Genomic DNA, 26,243 nt, shown 5'->3' with positions numbered 1-26,243 from the left:
TAGTTGTGTGGTAAGATCAGGGATCTGCCATCTGCATAGTTACCAACCGCTCTGGTTTTTTGTGACTTAGCATGTTTTGCTTTTTTCTCCTCGGTGACCCATTCACAACAGTGGGGATGGTGTGTTCAGGGTGATGAGCTGCGTTGCCCTTACGCCAAACATATCGTTTGGCATTGTTGCCAAAAAGTTCGATTTTGGTTTCATCTGACCAGAGGACCTTCTTCCATATGTTTGGTGTGTCTCCCAGGTGGTTTGTTGCAAACTTTAAATGACACATTTTATGGATATGTTTGAGAAAAGGCTTTCTTCTTGCCACTCTTCCATAAAGGCCAGATTTGTGCAGTGTACGACTGATTGTTGTCCTTTGGACAGACTGTCCCACCTCAGCTGTAGATCTCTGCAGTTCATCCAGAGTGATCATGGGCATCTTGGCTGCATCTCTGACCAGTCTTCTCCTTGTTTGAGATGAAAGTTTAGAGGGACAGCCGGGTCTTGGTAGATTTGCATTGGTATGATACTCCTTCCATTTCAATATGATTGCTTGCACAGTGCTCCTTGGGATGTTTAAAGTTTTGGAAATCATTTTGTATCCAAATCCGGCTTTAAACTTCTTCACAACAGTATCACGGACCTGCCTGTTGTGTTCCTTGGTCTTCATGATGCTCTCTGTGCTTCAAACAGAACCCTGAGACTATCACAGAGCAGGTGCTTTTATACAGAGACTTGATTACACACAGGTGGATTATATTTATCATCATTAGTCATTTAGGACAACATTGGATCATTCAGAGATCCACAATGAACTTCTGGAGTGAGTTTGCTGCACTGAAAGTAAAGGGGCCGAATAATATTGCACGCCCCACTTTTCAGTTTTTGAATTTCCAAAAAAATGAAAAATAACCGATAAATTTTGATCAATTTCACAATTGTGTCCCACTTGTTTTTGATTCTTCACCAAAAATGTACATTTGGTATCTTCATGTTTGAAGCATGATATGTGGGAAAAGGTTGAAAAGTTCCAGGGAGCCGAATATTTTCGCAAGGCACTGTAAATATGTTACCACCAGAAAACTAATACAAGAATAACATTGTAATAATAATATTAATAATTAATAATAATAATGTACTTACAGCGGCATGTATACAGGAATATTGCCTCATCTGTAAAGAAACAGATTTAATTATAATAAAGATTATTTATGCTGAATGTAATTTAAGGAAAACACAATTCCTGTGTTCTCTATGGGGAGAGTGGATTAAGCCAGTGCCAGACCTGTGCCTGCCTGCAGAAAAGAGGGGGATCCGGCAACTGAATTCCATCTAGCAGTCTGGGAAGAGTCAGGAGGCCCACTGACATCCATATAGTTTACATGGCTTTTTATCTAATACGTATGGATGTTTTAAAGGGGTTTTCCAACACGAAAAAAATATATTCAGGTATGCTTGCTTCTAAATAAAAAACAGGCTTTCTCAGCTACTTGCAGCCATGATGATCCAACGTAGGCCGCTGCGGAAATCTTCATGGACTCCAGAAGCAATGCAGCTCCATTCAGAACTTAGAGGACCACTGAAGCCTGTTACTTGCTACAGTAGTCAGGTCAGACGAAAAGCATGACATCGGATATTTCATTGATGACTTGCTCTTCTAGTCACCTTAACTATAAACCCGATCACAGGTGTTGCTGATCCTGTCACTTCTGAACAGAGTGGCCTGCGCTCGATCTGTGGGCTTGCAGGTAGGTGAGTATGCCTCTGTATATTACTTTAAAAGCATCCACATATAAAAAATTTCTATAAAAAGACCTGTAACCAGGTCAAAAGTGACCAGTCTGCGCTTATTTTATTTTGTTTGTTTTTTTAATTTTTTGATTTTAGAGCTATGGGACTTTTTATGCAGTGCTACTTTTTCTGGTCTTTACTAAGGGGGTGTTGTTTACAGGGGGCGTGTCTTCAGGTTCTCTACAATATTACCCTGTAAACATTACCCAGAGCCGGCGTCAGCACCCGGCGCAAGTGCAGGAGCCCTAAGCAGGCGGAGGGGCCCACTCACTGTCGGGGACAACGGTGCGCTATGGGTGCCCGGTGCCTGTGCCAGTGGCAGCGTTTTCAAGTGCCCCCCTCCTTGCTTGCTCAGGGACCCGGCTCTATCTATTTCAAGTGTTTATTTCTGTTAATGTTGATGATTATGGCTTACAGCCAATGAAAACCCAAAAGTCATTATCTCAGTAAATTAGAATACTTTATAACACCAGCTTGAAAAAATGATTTTAAAATCCGAAATGTTGTCTTATGGAAATGTATGCTTAGTAAATGCACTCAATACTTGGTTGGGGCTCTTTTGGCATCAATTACTGCATCAATGCGGCATGGCATGGAGACGATCAGTAGACCTCAAGCAGCTTGGAATGTCTGTCTCTCCACTCTTCCTCCAGAATCTGGGACCTTGATTTCCAAGGTCTAATGTGAAGTATCCACAATCAGTGATGGTTTGGGGAGCCATGTCATCTGCTGGTGTAGGTCCACTATGTTTTATCAAGACCAAAGTCAGTGCAGCAAGTCTACCAGGAAATTTTAGATCACGTCATGCTTCCCTCTGCTGACAAGCTTTTTGGAGTTTGAAATTTCATCCTCCAGCAGGACTTGGCACCTGTCCACACTGACAAAAGTACCAATTCCTGGTTTTAAAAACAACAATATCACTGTGCTTGATTGGCCAGCAAGCTCGCCTGACCTTAGCCCCATAGAGAATCTATGGGCATTGTCAAGAAGAAGATGAGAGACACCAGACCCAACAATGCAGACGAGCTGAAGGCTGCTATCAAAGCAACCTGGGCTTCCATAACACCTCAGCAGTGCCACAGGCTGATTGCCTCCATGCCACGCCACATTGGTGCGGTAGTTGATGCCAAAGGAGCTCTGACCAAGTATTGAGTGCATTTACTGAACAAACATTTCAGTAGGCCGACATTTCAGATTTTAAAATAATTTTTCAAGCTGGTGTTATAAAGTATTCTAATTTACTGAGATGATGACTTTTGGGTTTTCATTGGCTGTAAGCCATAATCATCAACATTAACAGAAATAAACACTTGAAATACTTCCCTCTGTAATGACTCCACCTTATTTATGAGTTTCACTTTTTGTATTGAAAAACTGAAATAAATTAACTTTTTGATGATATTTCTAATTTTGTGAGATGCACCTGTATATGGGGCCCATCATACACTGGAGCATCATATATGGGTCTCATCATACACTGGAGCATCATATATGGGGCCCACTATATATGGAGCATGATATGGGGCCCATTATATATGGAGCATTATATGGGAACATCATACACTGGAGCATCATATATGGGGCCCATTATATATGGAGCATTATATATGGGGCCCATTATATATGGAGCATCATATGGAGCTCATTATACTGTATGGAGTAATATATGGGGCTCATTACTCTGTATGGATAACTATGTGGTTCCCATAATACTGTATGGAGCAGTATATGGGGCTCATTATCCTGTATGGAGCACTATGCTTTGCCAATAATTCTGTATTGAGCAATATATGGGGTTCATTATTCTGTTTGGAGCACTATGTGGTGCCCATAATACTGTATGGAGCACTATGTGGTGCCCATAATACTGTATGGAGCACTATGTGGTGCCCATAATACTGTATAGAGGATTATACTGTCTGGTTTCTCAGCTATTGTAGAATTTACAATAGATATCACTCATGTAATCTAAGAAGTAAGTAAAATCTTTGTCATTGTACTATACCTATATTTCTCTGCCATATCTGTGCATCATGAATCATGGTATATGTGGGACCTACTGAGACTCTTTTGCCTGGAGCCCACAAAACCTGGAGCAGGCCCTGGCATTACCCTCTTGGTAAAGAGGAAAAAAAAAACACCATTCTTAAGGGAGCAGTGGTAATAAAAGAGCAATAAAGAAACAAATGGCCACTGCTTTAAGTCTGCTTAAATTAAAATTGTTCCTATATGTCAGTCTCGAATAGATTTCACTAGAGGCACATAGTGGCAGCCGCCAGGAACATAGGATAAATGTCCAGCAGAAGACAGCCAAATTTGGAACTGACTCTGTAGACAATTACTTGGTATACTAGGGTATGTTTCTTTTGAGCTGATTTGCAAATGACTTTTTAGACCTTATTGATGATATTGTGCCTTGTGAACACAACGAAAAGACAGATAAAAAGAACACAATGGAATTAAAAGTTAATGTGTTTACCTGTATGACAAGATATAGATAGATAGATATGGGATAGATAGATAGATAGATAGATAGATAGATAGATAGATAGATAGATAGTGTGAGACAGTGCTGGGTATTATATGCGAAGGACGGTATGTATCTCACATTGATGCGCATAGAAGCATTTAAGGCCGCTGGAGTGCATTGCAGTCACAGGTATAGCTGTGGTTGCAATGCAGAATTAGGCTGGGGTCACACTTGCATATGGTATCTGATGTGAGAACATTGGATGCGATATGCTAATGACCCTCGGCTCCTGCTCAGCTGCAAGCCGAGTATCTTGTGACTGTGCTACGAGCCCCTCGCACAGAGAGGATCAGAGCACAGCTGCGGAGGAAGCAGAGAAAGTAATTTCTCCATCTCCTCCATTGCCGTATATTGCAAATCACTCAGATGATATCCGAATGATGTCCGCTGTGTCACTCGCACCCATAGACTTATATGGGTGTGAGTGTAACAAGATTCGGCTGAGTGTCGGTGCCAATCGCAGCATGCTGCAATTTCTCTCGGTCGTAGAGCTGCCCCATAGATGAATACTGGTCCGAGTGCTATGCAACTCATGTGTGACCCTGGACTAAAAGTAAGTGTGGACTTTGACAAGCTATTTGCCCAAGGTAGATTTTAGGAAACCCGGCATGAGCTTTTATTTTTGGAGCAAACTACAGGATGGTAGTGGAGCGGTTCACTCTCCCCAGCCAGGTTTTACAAGGGGCCCATGGCCACAGATTCCATTTAAAAACCCTGCAGCAAAGGGTTGGGTGTGTCAGTGTTTGTTTGCAAGCGGCAGAGCAGGCGACTCTACAACAGCTAGCTTCTGTGCGGTAACAGAGCCAAGAGCCGCAAATGCCTGGCACCCCGCAGCGTGATACAGTGGGCAGTCGCCCTCGGCAACCGGTCTCGGATACGGACTGTTGTGATGCCCCGGCTGCGATCTGGAGGATATTGTGTGCTGTTTATTATGTGAGTTGTTTGGACATTAAATACTTTTGCTGGGAACTTTCCTAACTCACTGCCTCATTACTGCATGGTGTGAACACCGCAGCACTACAATAGATAGATAGATATGAGATAGATAGATAGTGTAAGATGGCCGCCAGACGAGTGATTTGAGCTCAGAAGTATACTCCAGCACATATAGCGCTGAGAGTTATTTGGCCATTCCAGGGCCGGGTGTTATGAGCGGTCATAAGAGATGGGTGGGAATAATTGCTCACATATCCCAACCCCAGGGGTGTGGTTTGGCTAATAAAATGGAGGCCAAATATCTCATTCAATGTCTGTGGCTTGAGGCCCAGAGCGGTTTATGCAGTTAATAAACTTGCCGGAACATTTAAACAATACTGCTTCCTTTACCTACCTCAACGGCAGCAGAGTAAGTACAGATCCCTACGATAGATAGATAGATAGATAGATAGATAGATAGATAGATAGATAGATATGGGATAGATAGAAAAGAGAAAAAAAGAAGGGATAGCTTGGCTTAAGAAAGGCTCAGTGTGAGATAGATAGATAGATAGATAGATAGATAGATAGATAGATAGATAGATAGATAGATAGATAGATAATTAAAGAAAATTTGGCAGCACTACCAAAAGAAGCCAGGTGCAATAAAACCTGATAAGGTAATATCCAATCCTCCAAAATAGCAGATCATAAAAAACAGGCAGTACTCCGAAAATTAAAGTGAAAAACCGTGACTTTCCTGATCCATTAGCAGCAGATTTTCTACATAGATAGATAGATACTATACCTTGCTATTAAAAAGCGAAATGGTTCCATGTTGTGAAACGGTCAAGACAGCATCCAATGGAGGCACTTGCACAACACATTGGATAGTATCTCTCTTCTTTTTCCCTGCCCCTGTTAGTAAGAAAGTTGAGCTTTAGTGTAAGAGCATATGTATTCCTTCATGGTTTTGCTGCCTTCCATCTGAATGTACTATATGCCCATTCCAATAAGAACAAGGAAAACCACTACACAAAGAGATGTGTCCAAACTTTTGCGTGATTCTATATACTGGGCTGTATTTTGCTGTTTAAATAAAATGAGTGTTTTATCAGCAGGAAATTCTCATGCGAGGACTAGGTGTCTCAGGATTCCTATTTCAACCATGCCCCCACCATTAATTAGCAATTTTCTGTCAATATACAATGTACACAGAAACCTGCTAATCAGTGGTGTGGGCGGCACTATACAAAGCTCAGCATTGCAAGGTCTGCTAAATCTACAGCAAAGAAAACTATATGTGATTTTCTATCACAATTGCCGCCCCAGTAAATTAACAGATACATCACTGGAATCAGGGTCTCTTTTTCTACATCAGGCTGCTGTCAGATTACACAGGAAAAACCTGCTAATAGATTCCCTTTAAAGAAATAAAAACAATTATTGATTAGTGTCAATTATATATGATATGTGTTCATTCCACTATCAACTGCACATGTTCCATTTTCATTCACCACATTTGTTTATATGGATATGTGTTTATTCCACTTTAATCTGTACAGAGTACATGGAATTCAATATACACCTGTTTATTTGGGGTATGTGCTCATTCCCCTATTATCTACAGGTGCTTCTCACAAAATTAGAATATGATCAAAATGTTAATTTATTTGAGTTCTTCAATAAAAAAAAGTGAGTTAATGTTGATGATTATGGCTTACAGCCAATGAAAACCCCAAAGTCATTATCTCAATAAATTAGAATACTTTATAACACCAGCATGAAAAACAATTTTAAAATCCGAAATATTGGCCTACTGAAATGTATGTTCAGTAAATGCACTCAATAGTTGGTCACGGCTCCTTTTGCATCAATTACTGCATCAATGCGGCGTGGCATGGAGGTGATCAGTCTATGGCACTGCTGAGGTGCTATGGAAGCCCAGGTTGCTTTGATAGCAGCCTTCAGCTCGTCTGCATTGTTGGGTCTGGTGTCTCTCATCTTGCTCTTGACAATACCCCATAGATTCTCTATTGGGTTAAGGTCAGGCGAGTTTGCTGGCCAATCAAGTACAGTGATACTGTTGTTTTTAAACCAGGTATTGGTACTTTTGGCAGGGTGGACAGTTGCCAAATCCTGCTGGAGAATGAAATTTCCATCTCCAAAAAGCTTGTCGGCAGAGGGAAGCATGAAGTGCTCTAAAATTTCCTGGTAGACGGCTGCGCTTACTTTGGCCTTGATAAAGCACAATGGACCAACACCAGCAGATGAAATGGCTCCCCAAACCATCACTGATTGTGGAAACTTCACACTAGACCTCAAGCAGCTTTGATTGTGTGCCTCTCCACTCTTCCTCCAGACTCTGGGACCTTGATTTCCAAATACAAAATTTACTTTAATCTGAAAACAACACCTTGGACCACAACAGTCCAGTTCTTTTTCTCCTTGGCCCATTTAAGACGCTTCTGGCGTTGTCTATTGGTCATGAGTGGCTTGACACAAGGAATGCAACACTTGTAGCCCATGTCCTGGATAGGTCTGTGTGTGGTGGCTCTTCGTGAAGCAATGACTCTAGCAGCCGTCCACTCCTTGTGAACTTCCCCCAAATTTTTGAATGGCCTTTTCTTAACAATTCTTTCAAGGCTGCGGTTATCCCGGTTGCTTATGCACCTTTTTCTACCACACTTTTTCCTTCAACTCAACTTTCCATTAATATGCTTGGATACAGCACTCTGTGAACAGCCAGCTTCTTTAGCAATGACCTTTGGTGGCTTACCCTCCTTGTGGAGTGTGTCAGTGACTGCCTTCTGGATATCTGTCAAGTCAGCAGTCTTCCCCATGATTGTGGAGCCTACTGAAATGGACCTTTTAAAATGCTTAGGAAGCCTTTGCAGGTGTTATTTGTTAATTATTCTAATTTACTGAGATGATGACTTTTGGGTTGTCTTTGGCTGTAAGCCATAATCATCAATATTAACAGAAATAAACACGTGAAATAGATCACTCTGTTTGTAATGAGTCTATGTAATATGAGTTGCACTTTTTGTACTGAAAAACTGAAATAAATTAAGTTTTTGATGATATTCCAAATTTGAGAGAAGCAGCTGTATACGTATATATTTAAAGTGAACCTGACAGCTATGGGCAACATGTGTCAGGCACTGAATGAAACACTGCAGCGTTTCAGAGAAACGCACACTTTAAAAGCCTCCAGAGACCAGGCTGCTGTGAAAACTAGTCAGACAGGCGGGTCCCTGATCGCTGCCCTAGATTGACAGGTCTCTGTCTACGTGCGCATATAGGGAGAGACTTATCACACCAGTGCCGAGGGGGGTGAGAAGCCACTGGGTGCCCGCCTGTCCAATTAGTCTACAGCTCGGTGTCTGGCTACTTTTAAAGTATATTTTCCTCTGAAACGCCGCCGCATTTCAGAGTCAAACATAATTGGCTGTGTTCATACACACTGTGCCTGATACATGCTACCCCTGGATCAGCAGCATGAAGCAGCTGTCAGATTCACTTTTATGCTCTTTCCTAACCTAATAAGCACTTGGAATAAAATATATACACCTGTTTTATGAGATATATGTCCATTCCCTTGTAACATGCACACATTTCATGTACATTCCCCACCTAAGGGTGCTGTTCAGTGGCCCTGTCGGCGCTTATGTCCAAAACCCCCTGCAAAAAGGAATTCATGTGTGTGCGCCGACGGGGCCATAGACTATAATAGTACCGGCAGAGCGAACGTGTGCTCTGTCATGTATAATTTTTGGGTGGGTACGCCTACTGGAAAGAAACACCCAGATGCAGTCTACTATGTCCGAGTGTACGCCTACTGTAAGGGCTACGTGCACCCACCCAAAAATGATGAAAGTGAGAGCAAATGTTCTGTTGTTACATTATACCATTATCCCTTTATACAGGGGGTTCGGACGTAAGCCCTGAACAGGTGCCTGATCGCAGTGTGAAAGCGCCCTTAGGTGGAAAATACAATATACATCCTTTTATATGATATTTGTCTTCATTACTGTCACAATCCATTTTTGGATGTGTGACAGCTCTGGTTCCTCTATAATTTAAATGTAGTTTTTTTCTTTTCAGGCCAGCGGTGTTAGGCATCTGGTTTCTGCGTCTGCTCTGCAGGAATCCAGAGCCTCACATCCTGCGGTCTCCTGCAGACTGTCTACTGCAGAGAAGATGACTTTGCAGCAGACCGCTCCAGAGACTAAGTTCCTCTGTGCTCCTACTGGGCATGCTCACAAGGCGATCTCCCATTGGAGATTGGGAGTCATGTGCCCATGTCCTGCTCCAGATCTCATTGGTCCATCTCGGAGATCTGGAAGGTCCCGCACGACTATAAAAAGCGCGCATGACCGTTTGGCCATGCGCTAGTATAGACTTTTCAAGCTAAATGTGTGAATGGTGACGGATGTATGACACTGGTGACTGACTCATTTGAAACCCCTTCCCTCTGATATTACGCATGTGGATAGGGAATTAGTGCAGCAGTCAGCGCCAGTCAGTGGCAAGCCTTAGGCCACTGTGCACTCCGCACCTCTACTCTAGCGTCCGACATTGTGCCTGCCTTCTAGCTTTGTCGACCAGCGGCCGTGCCCTGTGCCGAGCTGCAGTTGCAGTCCTCTTTGGCGTCCCCAGTAGCGACGCCTGCACACACGGTAGGTCTAGACGGACGCAGCTCCTCTGCCTTGGGTCCTGCTCCTGTGACCAGATACCGTGTGTGCACTTCCCTGTGGTCTGTGACACTAACAGGCTCAGCGCTCTTGTATGTTTATGTTGCGGCGCCTCTGTGTGTGAACAGAGCCCGCTTTGCGCACTTCGGGTGAAGTATAACCCGTGCGCATTATACCGCCATATTGCTCGTCTGTCATTACCTAGCAGCGGTGTAACATCTACTGCACGGTGGACCCCGAGCGGCGATCGCACTTTATCATTTATTTTTATTTAGTGCGTTCCGCCGTTCCTAACAAGCGGGACTTAATGTCAGTTTCCCTTGTTGGCAGCTTGTTGAAACTGCAGAGTTGCTAGGTCAGCTGATATGGGTGGTGACCACTCCCACCATCCTTTAAATGGTCAACTGATGCATCAGCTGACTGTTGGCGACTATTTTTGGAGTTTGGAGTCCTGTTTCTGTGTCCTTTGCTGTGTGGAGCTTGACAGTGGAGCCTGGATCTAAATTATGTTTTTACCTCGTCTGTCTCGTAATTGTCACTACCCCCTGTGTTGTACCATCTGCAGTGGTGAGGCTAGTGCACTAGCCAGGGCAATGCAAGGTGAAAGCGAGGGACGAGGTTCGTGACGACAGTGGGGGGAAGGACCCGCTTAGGGTGTTAGGGCAGTGCAGGGACAGGCATTATACTAGCACCATGGTCTGGCTAGTAATGGCAGATCAGCAGCAACTCCTTCAGTGCATTCGCCAGCTAGAGGGCCGGTTGGCTACTCTTGAGAGTCTTATCTCAGCGGCGAAGTCTTCGGAGGCTGCTGTACAGGCGATCGCAGAGGCGGTTTCACGTATCTCCATGTCCTCCCCTGCGCCGACAGTTTCCTGCCTCCCGTTGCCCAATAAATTTTCTGGCGATTATGTGGCGCCCCTGAGGCTCAGTCGCCACAGAGGTACTGCACCTCCTCTGAGGTGTGGTATCCCACCATCCAGGTAAGGTGGAGACTCCTGACCACGCTCCAACACCTGCACCCCACACCACAAAGTAGTGTAGCAAAGCACCTTCGGCGGCTCCCTGCTTGGAGTATAGCAAAGCACCCATTGGTGGCTCCCTGCTTGGAACAAGAAACGTGTTGGGAGGTGGGTGGAGTTAGATTACATTACAAGGAGCGGGAAAAGTTTAGGACAACAGTCAGTCAGTTGGTTGGAGAGCGAGAGAGAAGAAGATCCCGGAAGAGAGGGATAGATGGATGGAAGTACTGCAGCAGATCACAGTGACCCGGGACTGCTGGCACGGGAAAGGAAGAGAGAGAGAGAACAACATAGACTGGAAGCCTGACTCTCCATAGAAAGAAAGGATCAGTGCGGAACGTGAGGAGTAAAAGAGACCAGAGGATGTGGGTTAGAAGAGAACCCTTCCTAGAAGTTCTAAGCGCAAGGCCGGGGCCCGGTCCCCGAGGTTGTACGGATACTAATGGTCCTGCAGCAGACACCAGAGGAATAGAAGTAGTGACCACTTTATTCCCACACAAGACTTGGGGGCACAACAGCAACATAATAGTGAGCCGGGACTTAGTAGCAAGGAGTCCCCGAAGCAGGCTCCAGCTGTCTGCCGTATAAGTAGAGTTCATAAGAACATCGGACAGGAGGAACTCCAGTGTAACTCAGTACTAGGAGTACTTCACCTAAAGGCGCTATAAGAGGAGACGTTCAGAAAGGTACATGTTGGCGGAGTGTTGGAAAGGAGTATTCCATCTGGCCTGGAGGTTGACTGAGTCCCTGACCCGGAGGACACGGCACGGAGGCAGGCACCTGTTTGTACAACAGACTGTGAGTAAAGCTTTGGAACTACAGGCCTGGTGTCCTCCACTTATTCCTGCGCCAACCTGCCCAGCACTACTACATCCCTTGCACCTGACACTACACCATCTACGTGTCACTCCATTTACTCTGCCCTGGGCCTACAGCCCTGCCTGTGGAGGGCTATAACATCATTGCTGCACTACACCATCTGTCCCAGAGGATCTGTCTGCAGCGTCGGCTTACATCTTCATTGCCGAACACCACAGGTGGCGTCACGAATCACTTATAAACTTTCATCACCAAAAGCACACTGCAACAACCCCTTTTACAATGGGCGCCCAGGGCCACGGGCTGGCTCACAGCTGCCGTGACATCTCCTATTGAAGCTCATCGGGCCCGGTACCGAGTACCCCACAGCCCTGGGAGGGCGACCCAATTGCGCCTCCTGTAGGGGTTTCGTGAGCCAGTGCTCTATCCAGCTGGAGTTACTGGCTGCGTGATTCCCTACAGAACGGGCTAAGGTGGGATTTATTATTTCTCTTCTGTCGGGCAGTGCGTTGGAGTGGGCCACGCCACTGTGGGAGCGTGGTGACCCTGAGGTTCGGACCGCTGCTCAGTTCTTAACATCTATCAAGCAGGTTTTCCTGGGACCACGGGTCACGCACAATACCTCTCTTCAGCTCCTTGCATTAACTCAGGGATCCCTCTCGGTCAGCCAGTATGCCGTTCGTTTTCAGACACTGGCTTCCGAGCTGGAGTGGTCTGATAGAGCCCTCATCCCTGTGTTTTGGAGAGGTTTAGCTGAGCATGTTAAGGATGCTCTATCTACCATAGAGGTTCCTGCAAGTCTGGAGGAGCTGATTGCCATTGCCACCCGCATTGATCTCCGTTTCTCGGAGCATGGGCTGGAGCGTGCTCAATCCAGACGGAGGGTTACTCCGGCTCCCAAACTCTTTGAACCTCTGGAATCACTCGAGCCAGAGTGTTCACTCCCAGAGCCCATGGAGGTGTCTCGTGCCAGTCTCGAGGCGCGTCCGGCACTAAGCTCCACTTGCGGCTACCACTGTCAGCACTCTGTTCTCCAGGATAACGGGGCCCCGCAATGGCCAAACTCTGTGCCGCCGGGCAAGACCTTTGTCCCCCCTCGCCTTCGGCTGAAGGTTCTCACATGGGCACACGCGTCCAGGGCGGGTGGTCACTGTGGCTACATGCAGACCACAAAACTCCTGGCAGGGTCGTATTGGTGGCCGCACAGGGCTCGGGACATTAAAAAATATATTTGTGCATGCGCCTCATGTGCTCGGGATAGCTTTCTTAAACAGAGAGTGGAAACGTCCGCCGACACACCGCGGCGTTCCACTTCAACCTATGCTCCGGGCGGTTTTGCCGCTCCCGTTGTCTCCCACGTGTCCCTTCTTAAACTTGGTGATCTTGCCGCCTCTGATACCTTCCACGTGTCCCGGTTTTCCGTGTCATCTCCCGGGACATCAGACTTGCCTTCAGACGAGTCTGAGACCTATGCCTCTGATGGGCACAAGGTGGAGGATTGGAAGGCTCAGAGGGGAGGGGGCCCTAGGAGGGGGGGTAATGTTAGGCATCTGGTTTCTGCGTCTGCTCTGCAGGAATCCAGAGCCTCACATCCTGCGGTCTCCTGCTGTCTATCTACTGCAGAGAACATTACTTTGCAGCAGACCGCTTCAGACATTACTTTGCAGCAGACCACTTCAGAGACTAAGTTCCTCTGTGCTCCTACTGGGCATGCTCACGAGGCGATCTCCCATTGGAGATCAGGAGTCATGTTCCCAGGTCCTGCTCCAGATCTCATTGGTCCATCTCGGAGAGCTGGAAGGTCCCGCACGGCTATAAAAAGCGCATGACCGTTCGACCATGCGCTAGTATAGACTTTTCAAGCTAAATGTGTGAATGGTGACGGATGTATGACTCTGCTGACTGACTCATTTGAAACCCCTTCCCTCTGATATTACGCATGTGGATAGGGAATTAGTGCAGCAGTCAGCGCCAGTCAGTGGCAAGCCTTAGGCCACTGTGCACTCCGCACCTCTACTCTAGTGTCCGACATTGCGCCTGCCTCCTAGCTTTGTCGACCAGCGGCCGTGCCCTATGCCGCGCTGCAGTTGCAGTCCTCTTTGGCGTCCGCAGTAGCGACGCCTGCACACACGGTAGGTCTAGACGGACGCAGCTCCTCTGCCTTGGGTCCTGCTCCTGTGACCAGATACCGTGTGTGCATTTCCCTGTGGTCTGTGACACTAACAGGCTCAGCGCTCTTGTATGTTTATGTTGCGGCGCCTCTGTGTGTGAACAGAGCCCGCTTTGCGCACTTCGGGTGAAGTATAACCCGTGCGCATTATACCGCCATATTGCTCGTCTGTCATTACCTAGCAGCGGTGTAACATCTACTGCATGGTGGACCCTGAACGGCGAACTCACTTTATCATTTATTTTTATTTAGTGCGTTCCGCCGTTCCTAACAAGCGGGACTTAATGTCAGTTTCCCTTGTTGGCAGCTTGTTGAAACTGCAGAGTTGCTAGGTCAGCTGATATGGGTGGTGACCACTCCCACCATCCTTTAAATGGTCAACTGATGCATCAGCTGACTGTTGGTGACTATTTTTGGAGTTTGGAGTCCTGTTTCTGTGTCCTTTGCTGTGTGGAGCTTGACAGTGGAGCCTGGATCTAAATTATGTTTTTACCTCGTCTGTCTCGTAATTGTCACTTCCCCCTGTGTTGTACCATCTGCAGTGGTAAGGCTAGTGCACTAGCCAGGGCAATGCGAGGTGAAAGTGAGGGACGAGGTTCGTGATGACAGTGGGGGGAAGGACCCGCTTAGGGCGTTAGGGCAGTGCAGGGACAGGCTCAGGTTGGAGTTAGGAGGTGATTCTTCCATCATTCCCTATCAGTAGGGCCTTCCTCTCCCTATTTCCATCTCGGTGTGTGTGTTGTGCTGTACGCTGACAGACCCCCTGTTGGGTCGTTACATTTCGTGACAATTACATTATAAACTACACATATTCCATGTTCCTTCAATGTCTAGGATGCCCAGGAAACCGATCATACTAAATATGCAGTACAACTTATCTCACAGATGACCTAGACTTTATCTTCCCTGTAGTCCATCTACATTATTATTATTTATTATTATTGCGCCATTTAATCCATGGCGCTTTACATGAACTAATAAGCCATGTGGCAAGGGGGTGCAGCACTTTGACATTTTATGGCAGGCGCACATTTCTCTTTTGATTTTTTTATTACCTGTTGCATTTTTAAAGGTTTCTCTTTTGGACAGAAAAAAGATTGTATTTTCTGGGTCCAAATATGTCCCAATGATGTCCTCATCTCTCTGCAAGCAGCCAAAGAGCTAAAAAGACATAGAAGAAATGTCAGGTTCTTTCTGTACGTAAAATAATAGTTCATTCCTCCTCGCCTCTTATGTTTCTTATGCAGACAATGGCTCTGATTCATCAAAGTGTTTATGTCAGATAAATGGGGCAAAACACTGAAAAATCACAACATTTTTAGCACAATGAAACATTTTGCAACTATTAACATTTTCACTCCAGTCTTGGATAACAACAGAGCTGGGGAGGCCGGAACTCGCCCATCGAATTCATCCATAGTGTCAGCATTTCTTACACCAGAAATATTACTCCAGCCCGTTACTGGAGTAACATTTCTGGTGAGGCGCACAGAGGCGTAAGCCACTGATAAGATGTGATTAATTTGTTAAGGGTTGTGCACCTCTTAATGAATTTGGCGCATTTTATTCCTGCACGTCCTTCATTAGGACTGGCGTAAAAATGCCAGTCTTAATGAATCAGGGCCTATATGTTGAAATATGCCCCTACCATTGTAGAGGATTCAGTGTCTCATATCAAGTAAACTGCTACTATTTAATGGCAGCAAGTAGCATATTGGTAACACAGAGCTGCTGTCGCCTGCCGCTCACAGCAGAGTCTCAGTGTTTTCTATATGATAGTTATTTTTCTGTCAGCTTCTACAAGCAGAAGGAAGGGGAGACAGGCTAAGTCTGCACTAAATGGACCCCATATCTGTTGTGCAATTTCTCCTGAGTACACATATACCTTATACTCCATTTTTTTTAATACTTTTACATTTTTTGACAGCTCTGAGCATGGTGTAACAAGCTTGCTAGCTCTGGTGACCCAAATGTTGTCATGACAACATCAGGTCACCATGACAACGATCGAGGGAGTCGATCGGTGAGCAGAGGGGGTCCTCTCCCTCTGCCTGCCTTCTAAATGCTGCGATCGCAGCACTTAGCAGGTTAAACTGTCGGGAGCGGTGCGGGCACCACTCCCGGCAGTGAGTGACGGGTGTTAGATGTCATATCAGTTGAACATCCGGCGGCGATCGCCCACGCACAGCTCCTGTGTGCAGGGGATCGCAATGAAGTACTTCTCAACCATAACGTATATACACTGCAAATGTCGGGAAGAGGTTAATATAGCTTTTTTCAGAATAATGAAAATGTATTTAATCACCTCAGTCCAGTCAATGGGAGCATCTGGATGATTAGTAATCCTCCTGTAAAAATTTTTGATATCTGGAGTTTTCAAGCTAAGTCCAAAAAGTCTTGTAACAATATTATAAAACTGGCTATAGTTGATGTTTTCTAGGAAAAGTACATAAAAATCGAAGAACATAATGATGTAAAACAAAAACATGGATTCAAGAATCATCTATAATCTTTGTAACGTTCTTTTAGGCCTCATGGTTTTGCTAATATATGTGATCTATACATACAGGAAAGTAGAGGAATACATAACGGGGTAAGTTTATCAAGTTAAAGCACCACTCCAGCAGGTTTGTTTTTTTTCAGCACTGGAGTGGCTCTTTAAATGTAAGCCCCCTTCTCCGGTCATATACTCACCCACCGGTGTCTTCACCGTTTTTTGACACCGCTTTGGCCCCACGGCGCCATCATGTGACAGTAGCTTTTGACTGGCCAGAAGTCAGAAGCTATGCCATAAGCTCTCAATACAAGTCTATGAGAGCCAAAGCGAGACCAGAATGAGGCTCTCATAAACTTGTATTGAAAAGTGACCTCCGCGCCCACCCATGAAACACTGGAGCTGCAGGCAGGTCACTTTTTGCTGTAGATCAATAGGAGTGACGGCGAAAAAAAATGAAAACGCTGGAAGGTGAGTATCAGACAGGAAGCAGGGGACTTACTTTTAAAGCACCACTCCAGTGTTATTGATTTTTTATTGCAGTGCTGCAATGGTGCTACTAAGTTAAGGCCCCTAACCCTAGTACTATAATCACTAGCCGCTGTCTTCAGCTGTTCCCAGCACCACTTTGGTTTCGCGCCGCTATCTTGTGACGGTAACTTCTGGCTGACCGAAAGTCAGAGGTAACTGTCACAAGATTTCATTGTAAGGCCAGAGTCACACTACCGTAGAATATGACCGAGTGTTATGGGAGAAAATATTGCATATGATTCCAAGCAAGAAGAAATAGACAGCACTCACCGATCTTGTGGAAAATTTCTTTTCTTTCATTATTGGCAACGATAAAACCTCATGGCCGGGAGAGTGAGGACAGGAGTGTGGGAGTGCTGACGATGGCCGTTTTGCACTGAACAGCGTGAAACGGGTCCCATAGAAGCGCTGTTCAGCGGGAAACGGCCGTCGCCAGCACTCCCACACTCCTGTCCTCAATCTCCCGACCCTGAGATTTTATCATTGCCAATAAAGAAAGAAAATAATTTTTCCACAAGATCGGTGAGTGCTGTCTATTTCTTCTTGCTTGGAATCGTTGATATTGTGCTCTTCGGACTAGCACCCGGTATCTTCAGGTACAGCCTGCAACATATCTTAACATGTGCAGTGGAGCAGTACAGCGGTGACAGAGGTGCCATCCTCCTTTGCCCTAGAGGTATTTTTGAAAACAGTGCATAGCACTCAGCCCAATGTTACTCTATGGAGCAGCTCAGAACAGCATTTTTTTTTCTCATGCGTATCCGGCGTGCATGTAAAATTGCAGCATGCTCCAATTGCACGAGTATATCGTCTGAGACTCGTCAATGGGTGAGAGAAAAAAAAGCATGGTCCGAGTGCTGCGCGTTTTTTATTGTCCTTTGAAAGCCGACAATTCATGTACCGTGTACAGTAAAATCATACTGACAGGTTAGAATAGAATAGATAGAACAGATATATACACATAGAATAGATAGGTATAAAGATGTTAGTGAGATAGATAGATACAGTATAAGATAGATAGATAGATAGATAGATAGATAGATAGATAGATAGATAGATAGATAGAATACAAGTCAGCAATTCAGCAGCCACGTAGTGTAAAATCATTGCAGGACCCGACAGGATAGAAGAGATGAAATACATACAGTATATATTCATAGAATAGATAGAAATATAGCGGTCAGCGACAACTACAATTAGTACCATGTGTTTGCAGCCTACTGTACATGTATTTAATTATTAAAAGATTATTTTCTGAAAAAAATGGTGTGGGCTCCCGCATAATTTTCTTAACCAGCAGAGGGAAAGCTGATGGCTGGAGGCAATATAGCCTGGGAAGGGGGTAATACCCATGGAGCTTCACAGGCTATTAATATCAGCTCACAATTGTATACTTAGCCTTTACTGGCTATTAAAATGGGGACCCCCCAAAAAATGACATAGGGTCCACCTATAATTAATAACCAGCAAAGGCTATGCAGACAGCTGTGGGCTTATATTAATAGCCTAGGAAGGGGGCCATGGATACTGCCCCCCAGGCTAAAAACATCAGCTCTCAGCTGCTCCAGAAAATGCACAATATTATTATTTACTGTATATAGCACCATTGATTCCATGGTGTTGTACATGACAAGGGGTTACATCAAAATACAAATATCACTTACAGTAAACAAACTAACAATGACAGACTTGGACAGAGGGAAGAGGACCCTGCCCTTGCGGGCTTACATTCTACAGGATTATGGGGAAGGAGACAGTAGGTCGGGGGTTGCAGTAGCTCGGATAGTGTTGAGTTGGCCGTGCAGTCATTGCAGGTTGAAAGCTTTTTTGAAGAGATGGGTTTTCAGGTTCCATCAGAAGGATCCAAATGTGGTGGATAACTGGATGTGTTGGGGCACAGAATTCCAGAGGATGGGGAATATTTGCGAGAAATCTTGGAGGCGATTGGGTGAGGAGCGAATAAGCGTGGAGGAGAGAAGGAGGTCTTGGCAGGACCGGAGATTACGTGAGGGAAGGTATTGGGAGATTAGTTTGGAAATAAACGGAGGAGAGAGGCTATGGATGGCTTTGTAGGTCAGTGTTAGTTGTTTACACTGGATGCGTTGGCAAATTGGGAGCCAGTGAATGGATTTGCATAGAGGAGAAGAGATTAATTAGTCGGGGAGCAGCATTAAGGACGTACTGGAGAGGTGCGAGAGTGTTAGAAGGTAGGCCACAGAGGAGGATGTTGCAGTAGTCGAGCCGGGAGATGATTAGGGCATGCACAAGCATTTTGGTAGAGTGTGGGTTGAGGAAAGTATGGATCCTGGAAATATTTTTGAGCTGGAGGTGACAGGAGGTGGCGAGAGCTTGGATGTGTGGTTTGAAGGACAGGGTAGAGTCCAGGGTTACTCCGAGGCTGCAGATTTCCAGGACAGGGGAAAGTGTGATTTAATTTATTGTGATAGATACAGTCATATGTTAAAGTTTGGGAACCCCTATTAATGTTAAACTTTTTTCTTTATAACAATTTTGGTTTTTGCAACAGCTATTTCAGTTTCATATCTCTAATAACTGATGGACTCAGTTATATTTCTGGATTCAAATGAGGTTTATTGTACTACCAGAAAATGTGCAATCTGCATTTAAACAAAATTTGACCGGTGCAAAAGTATGGGCACCCTTATCATTTTCTTGATTTGAACACTCCTAACTACTTTTTACTGACTTCCTGAAGCACTACATTGGTTTTGTGACCTCATTGAGCTTTGAACTTCATAGCCAGGTGTATCAAATAATGAGAAAAGGTATTTAAGGTGGCCACTTGCAAGTAGTTCTCCTATTTGATTCTCCTATGAAGAGTGGGATCATGGGCTCCTCAAAACAACTCTCAAATGATCTGAAAACAAAGATTATTCAACATAGCTTTTCAGGGGAAGGATACAAAAAGTTGTCTCAGAGATTTAACCTGTCAGTTTCCACTGTGAGGACCATAGTAAGGAAATGGAAGAACACAGGTACAGTTCTTGTTAAGCCCAGAAGTGGCAGGCCAAGAAAAATATCAGAAAGGCAGAGAAGAAGAATGGTGAGAACAGTCAAGGACAATCCACAGACCACCTACAAAGACCTGCAGCCTCATCTTGCTGCAGATGGTGTCACTGTGCATCGGTCAACAATACAGCGCACTTTGCTCAAGGAGAAGCTGTATGGGAGAGTGATGCGAAAGAAGCCGTTTCTGCAAGCACGCCACAAACAGAGTCGCCTGAGGTATGCAAAAGCACATTTGGACAAGCCAGTTACATTTTGGAAGAAGGTCCTGTGGACTGATGAAACAAAGATTGAGTTGTTTGGTCATACAAAAAGGCGTTATGCATGGAGGCTAAAAAACACAGCATTCCAAGAAAAACACTTGCCACCCACAGTAAAATTTGGTGGAGGTTCCATCATGCTTTGGGGCTGTGTGGCCAATGCCGGCACCGGGAATCTTGTTAAAGTTGAGGGTCGCATGGATTCAACTCAGTATCAGCAGATTCTTGACAATAATGTGCAAGAATCAGTGACAAAGTTGAAGTTACACAGGGGATGGATATTTCAGCAAGACAATGATCCAAAACACCGCTCCAAATCTACTCAGTCATTCATGCAGAGGAACAATTACAATGTTCTGGAATGGCCATCCCAGTCCCCAGACCTGAATATCATTGATCATCTGTGGGATGATTTGAAGCGGGCTGTCCATGCTCGGCGACCATCAAACTTAACTGAACTGGAATTGTTTTGTAAACAGGAATGGTCACAAATACCTTCATCCAGGATCCAGGAACTCATTAATAGCTACAGGAAGCGACTAGAGGCTGTTATTTTTGTAAAAGGAGGATCTACGAAATATTAATGTCACTTTTATGTTGAGGTGCCCATACTTTTGCACCAGTCAAATTTTGTTTAAATGCAGATTGCACATTTTCTGTTAGTACAATAAACCACATTTTAATCCAGAAATATAACTGAGTCCATCAGTTATTAGATATGTGAAACTGAAATAGCTGTTGCAAAAACCAAAATTGTTATAAAGAAAAAAGGTTAACATTAATAGGGGTGCCCAAACTTTAACATATGACTGTAGATCAGGTAGGAAAGCTATGTGAGATGGAGGAAAGATAATTAGTTCAGATTTGTCCACATTGAGCTTGCAGAAGCGAGAGGAGAAGAAGGAGGATATAGCTGATAGACACTCTGGGATTCTGGACAGCAGAGAGGTTATATCTGGGCCAGAGAGGTAGATCTGAGTTTCATCAGCATATCCAGCATATCATATAGTTGGTACTGGAAACCATAGGACTTTATGAGTTGTCCCAGGCCAAGGGTATAAATTGAGAAGAGAAGGGGTCCTAGGACAGAGCCTTGAGGGGCACCGACAGAAAGAGGGCTAGATGAGGAGATAGTGTGGGAGTAGGAAACGATAAGTGTGTGGTTCGTAAGCTATGAGGAGGTCCAGGATAGGGCAAGGTCTTTGACACCAAAGGAAGAGAGGATCTATAGTAGGAGGCATTGGACAGGTCAAGAAGGAGGAGTATATTGAATTGTCTGTTAGCTTTGGCTGTAAGTCGTTAGTAAGTTTGGTCAGGGCAGTCTCAGTGGAATGGTTGAGATGGAAGCCATTTAGATGTGCCAATTCTGGCACTTAGCCTCACTCTTCCCACTTGCCCTGATATGGTGGAAGTGGAGTAATAGTTGGGGGGGTTGATGTCACCTTTGTATTGTCAATTGACATCAAGCCCAGAGGTTAGTAATGGAGAGGCGTCAATAAGACGCCATGTTGGGCCATTAAACAGAAGTCTTTTTTTCACTCTGAATAGTGTGCTGCCTCCAGTCTCTGAATATCTACTTAAGGTTTGGTGTTTATCTGGAGGGTTCTGCACCTGACTTGTGATTACTAGTGCTGCTCTTACTTTTTTGATTTTTAATCTATCTATCTCAAATCTACCTATCTATATATGTGTGTTTTGATGAATATTTCCTTTGAAAACACTATGTAAATGACATAGAGAATTGCTCTATGCAAAAGCTCATGTTAAAATCGCACTGCAATCAGATGTAGGTGTGAAAAATCGGATTGTACTCGCATAAAAAACGCATGACACTCGTGTGACTCTCGACAGTGAGAATTGGACCAATTTTCTTATACGTTTAGTGTGACTCCAGCCTAAGTGTGAGAGCCTCGTTCTGGCTCATGTGTTTTGTTGAAGCTGCCAGGAACATTTCTGATTCCTGTCCAAATGCCTGTATGTGAAGCTGCACTAATGTTGATCTGCAAATTGGAGGTGATCACACACAACAAGAAAGGGCCTTGCAAGAATTGTAAATCAGATCCAAATTTCAGACCTTCAAGACTTCCCTCAAAACTAATGTAATACACCTAGCTAAGGCTCTGTTCACTTTGCATTTTTACCTCTCATTGGAGCTATATTCAGTCATCCTGATATCTTTGATGGAAGGCTCTGACCTATAGGTATGTGGTGTCATACAATGCCTATTAGTCCCCATGTAAAAAAAAAAAAATATATATATATATATATATATATATATATATACACACACACACACAGTGTATACTGTATATTACTGTACATGGTATACATTTTGTTTTCAAGAAACCTTTGTAAAAAAAGGCACAGTCAACTTTGATTTTCTATACAATTAAGGAAAGTGTATACACGGTGGCTCAGTGAAGAGAAGCTCCTGTTTTCTAATCCCAGACAACCACTTGAAGAACTTACCTTCTTGTGTTTTAGCATTTTCAGAATTATTCAGTTTATTTTGGGCAATGATTGATCTTACTAAGCGTTGAAAAACTCCCAAAGAAGATTTGAAGTTGAGTGTGTTGAGGAGCTGAGATGGACCATCTACCTCAGATGCCATTTCTGCCAGTTTTCAGTTAGAATGTCACCTGTGGGTCTAGAATCATGTATGATTTCACAAACATTGTGACCTCAGCATGGTCACAATGACGCTTAGTCATACCCAGGGCTGACAACTGGATTTTAATTTGCTTCAGGACAATTTATTCAAAAATCAAGGACAGCCAACATATTTCACGGACACATTGGAAAACCAATTATTATGATTTTAAGGGATGTGTGTCTACAGCCAATAATTCTGATAAAAACACATTGGCAGCATTCACTGTAAGTGGTAGAATAATGAAAATTACAGACATAATAAACTGTATAGGATCCACCTACTTGCAAATACATCACTGAAACATCATTTATTTATATATTATAGAGATGGGGAAAAAGAGCCCTATTTTTACCCACTTACAGTACTTTTTGGATGGTTGGAAACCTTGCTCATACCATGCGCAGCAGATTATTATTGGACAATAGTTGTTTCTCAACTGCCTGTAATTGATTTAAAAATAAATGGTTCCATATACCACCGACATACAGTATACATTTGTAGCATTTCTTATACATCTCAATCACTGGTTTCAGTTTAGGTGTATCCATAAATGTATATAAAAGAGATAGATAGATAGATAGATAGATGGATAGATACTGTAGATAGATAGATATGAGATAGATAGATAGATATGAGATAGATACAGTGCCTTGCGAAAGTATTCGGGCCCCCTGGAACTTTTCAACCTTTTCCCACATATCATGCTTCAAACATAAAGATACCAAATAAAAATTTTTAGTGATGAATCAACAACAAGTGGAACACAATTGTGAAGTTGAATGAAATTTATTGGCTATTTTAAATTTTTGTGGAAATTCAAAAACTGAAAAGTGCGGCGTGCAATATTATTCGGCCCCTATAACTTAATACTTTGTTGCGATTACAGCTGCAAGTCACTTGGGGTATGTCTCTATCAGTTTTGTACATCGAGAGACTGAAATTCTTGCCCATTCTTCCTTGGCAAACAGCTCGAGCTCAGTGAGGTTTGATGGAGATCGTTTGTGAACAGCAGTTTTCAGCTCTTTCCACAGATTTTCGATTGGATTCAGGTCTGGACATTGACTTGGCCATTCTAAGACCTGGATACGTTTATTTGTGAACCATTCCATTGTAGATTTTGCTGTATGTTTGGGATCATTGTCTTGTTGGCAGACAAATTTCAGTCCCAGTCTCAGGTCTTTTGCAGACTCCAACAGGTTTTCTTCAAGAATGGTCCTGTATTTGGCTCCATCCATCTTCCCATCAACTTCAACCATCTTCCCTGTCCCTGCTGAAGAAAAGCAGGCCTAAACCATGATGCTGCCACCACCATGTTTGATAGTGGGGATGTTGTGTTCAGGGTGATGAGCTGCGTTGCCTTTACACCAAACATAGTTTGGCATTGTTGCCAAAAAGGTTGATTTTGGTTTCATCTGACCAGAGCACCTTCTTCCACATATTTAGTGTGTGTCCCAGGTGGCTTGCTGCAAACTATAAATGACACTTTTTATGGATATCTTTGAGAAATGGCTTTCTTCTTGCCACTCTTCGATAAAGGCCAGATTTGTGCAGTGTACGACTGATTGCTGTCCTATGGACAGACTGTCCCACCTCAGCTGTAGATCTCTGCAGTTCATCCAGAGTGATCATGGGCCTCTTGGCTGCATCTCTGATCAGATTTCTCCTTGTTTGAGATGAAAGTTTAGAGGGACAGCCGGGTCTTGGTAGATTTGCAGTGGTATGATACTCCTTCCATTTCAATATGATCGCTTGCACAGTGCTCCTTGGGATGTTTAAAGTTTTGGAAATCATTTTGTATCCAAATCTGGCTTTAAACTTCTCCACAACAGTGTAACGGACCTGCCTGTTGTGTTCCTTGGCCTTAATGATGCTCTCTGTGCTTCAAACAGAACCCTGAGAGTATCACAGAGCAGGTGCATTTTTACGGAGACTTGATTACACACAGGTGGATTATATTTATCGTCATTAATCATTTAAGACAATATTGGAACATTCAGAGATCCACAATGAACGTCTGGAGTGAGTTTGCTGCACTGAAAGTAAAGGGGTCAAATAATATTGCACGCCTCACTTTTCAGTTTCTGAATTTCCACAAAAATTTTAAATAACCAATAAATTTCTTTCAACTTCACAATTATGTTCCACTTGTTGTTGATTCTTCACCAAAAAATAACATTTGGTATCTTTATGTTTGATGCATGATATGTGGGAAAAGGTTGAAAAGTTCCGGGGGGCCGAATACTTTTTCTGCTGTTCTTTGTCGCCCCTAGTGGCCAAAACCCAGCACTTTCCCATCTTTCACTGTCTCTAGCTGTCTCCCCACATACATATACAGCAGTCCACATCAAGTACTTTTACTGCATATTTTGCATTCAACTTCCTACTGCAGACAGGTCCATAGGTCAGTCCACTTCCCTACATACCCACTTACTTTTACCATTGTCATCCTCGACAATCTCGTCCCCTTCATTTTATCTTTCTGAAGCTTCCCCACCTTCTTTTTGTCTGACCGGTTGTTGCGCAAAGCCCGTGATACACACCCGTGAGGGGCGCTGAACAGAACCAGGAGAAATCATGCTCCAAGTAGCTTACAGCTACTCGCCGGCGCGTACGTCTCTAGGACAGTTCTCTCTGATTAGGACAGGATCACCTGGATTTCTCAGCGGGTGCGTTCCTCCCACTTTTCTCACTTTCAGCACCATTTTTCTAAATTTGGAGTGCAACGACCGAGGCACGGGCCTACCAGATCACCGCAAGCTTCCCTCTTTCATTTTGGGGCATTTGTGATACTCAGGATCTGATCTATGGACCACTGTCTGTTTCAATTCTATACACTTTCTTGTACCTTCAGTTCAGATCAGTCATGGTAAGCATTTTTTTCTTCAACTTAGCACCCGGGACCTGTTGAACATCTTCATTTTTTATAACATTTTAAACGAACTATACATACTATACATAGTTTCCACCTACACTACTTTTGATGGGTACAACATTTATCCTATTTCCTGCTACATTGATTATCATCCTAATATACTACATTTAAACTACTCACTATTTCCGTTATCTATTCACTTTTTCTTCAACATATCTGCTATCGTCGCATATTCCCCATCATATCTACATCTATAGCAATCAGCACCATTCTGCAATATTTCAAACATCTATCAGCAACTTTTTAAACAGTGGTGCGCCCCCATTCCTTTGTGGGAAGCACTCCCACACATCCCCGCTGTATCAAGAGTTGGGTATTTTACCCCAAGGGGACGCGGAACAGTCCCCATGCTGCGCAACAGCACACAGCAGTCCCGGTAGTCCGTTTTTCAGCGGTGTTCCGGGTCGTCTCCTGATG

At 44.1% G+C, this 26,243-nt stretch overlaps 1 protein-coding gene across 1 annotated transcript in view; it reads right to left on the bottom strand.

Moving 5' to 3' along the window:
* Positions 1-22,728, bottom strand: part of LOC141055732 (WD repeat-containing protein 64-like) — a 113,019-nt gene extending 90,291 nt beyond the window's left edge. The window contains exons 1-3 of the mRNA XM_073552421.1: positions 22,711-22,728; positions 14,985-15,090; positions 6,033-6,142 (exon numbers count right to left, since the gene is read on the bottom strand). Of these exons, the coding sequence (XP_073408522.1) occupies positions 6,033-6,142; positions 14,985-15,090; positions 22,711-22,728 (234 nt within the window). The remainder of the gene's footprint in view (positions 1-6,032; positions 6,143-14,984; positions 15,091-22,710) is intronic.
* Positions 22,729-26,243: the final 3,515 nt, after the last annotated feature.

Source organism: Dendrobates tinctorius, unplaced genomic scaffold (genome assembly GCF_039654945.1).
Source record: "Dendrobates tinctorius isolate UK_male_01 unplaced genomic scaffold, ASM3965494v1 ptg000191l, whole genome shotgun sequence".
Taxonomy (NCBI): Eukaryota; Metazoa; Chordata; class Amphibia; order Anura; family Dendrobatidae; genus Dendrobates; species Dendrobates tinctorius.
The sequence above is the reverse complement of the archived record's forward strand: the minus strand, read 5'-3'. Positions and strand labels throughout refer to the sequence as shown.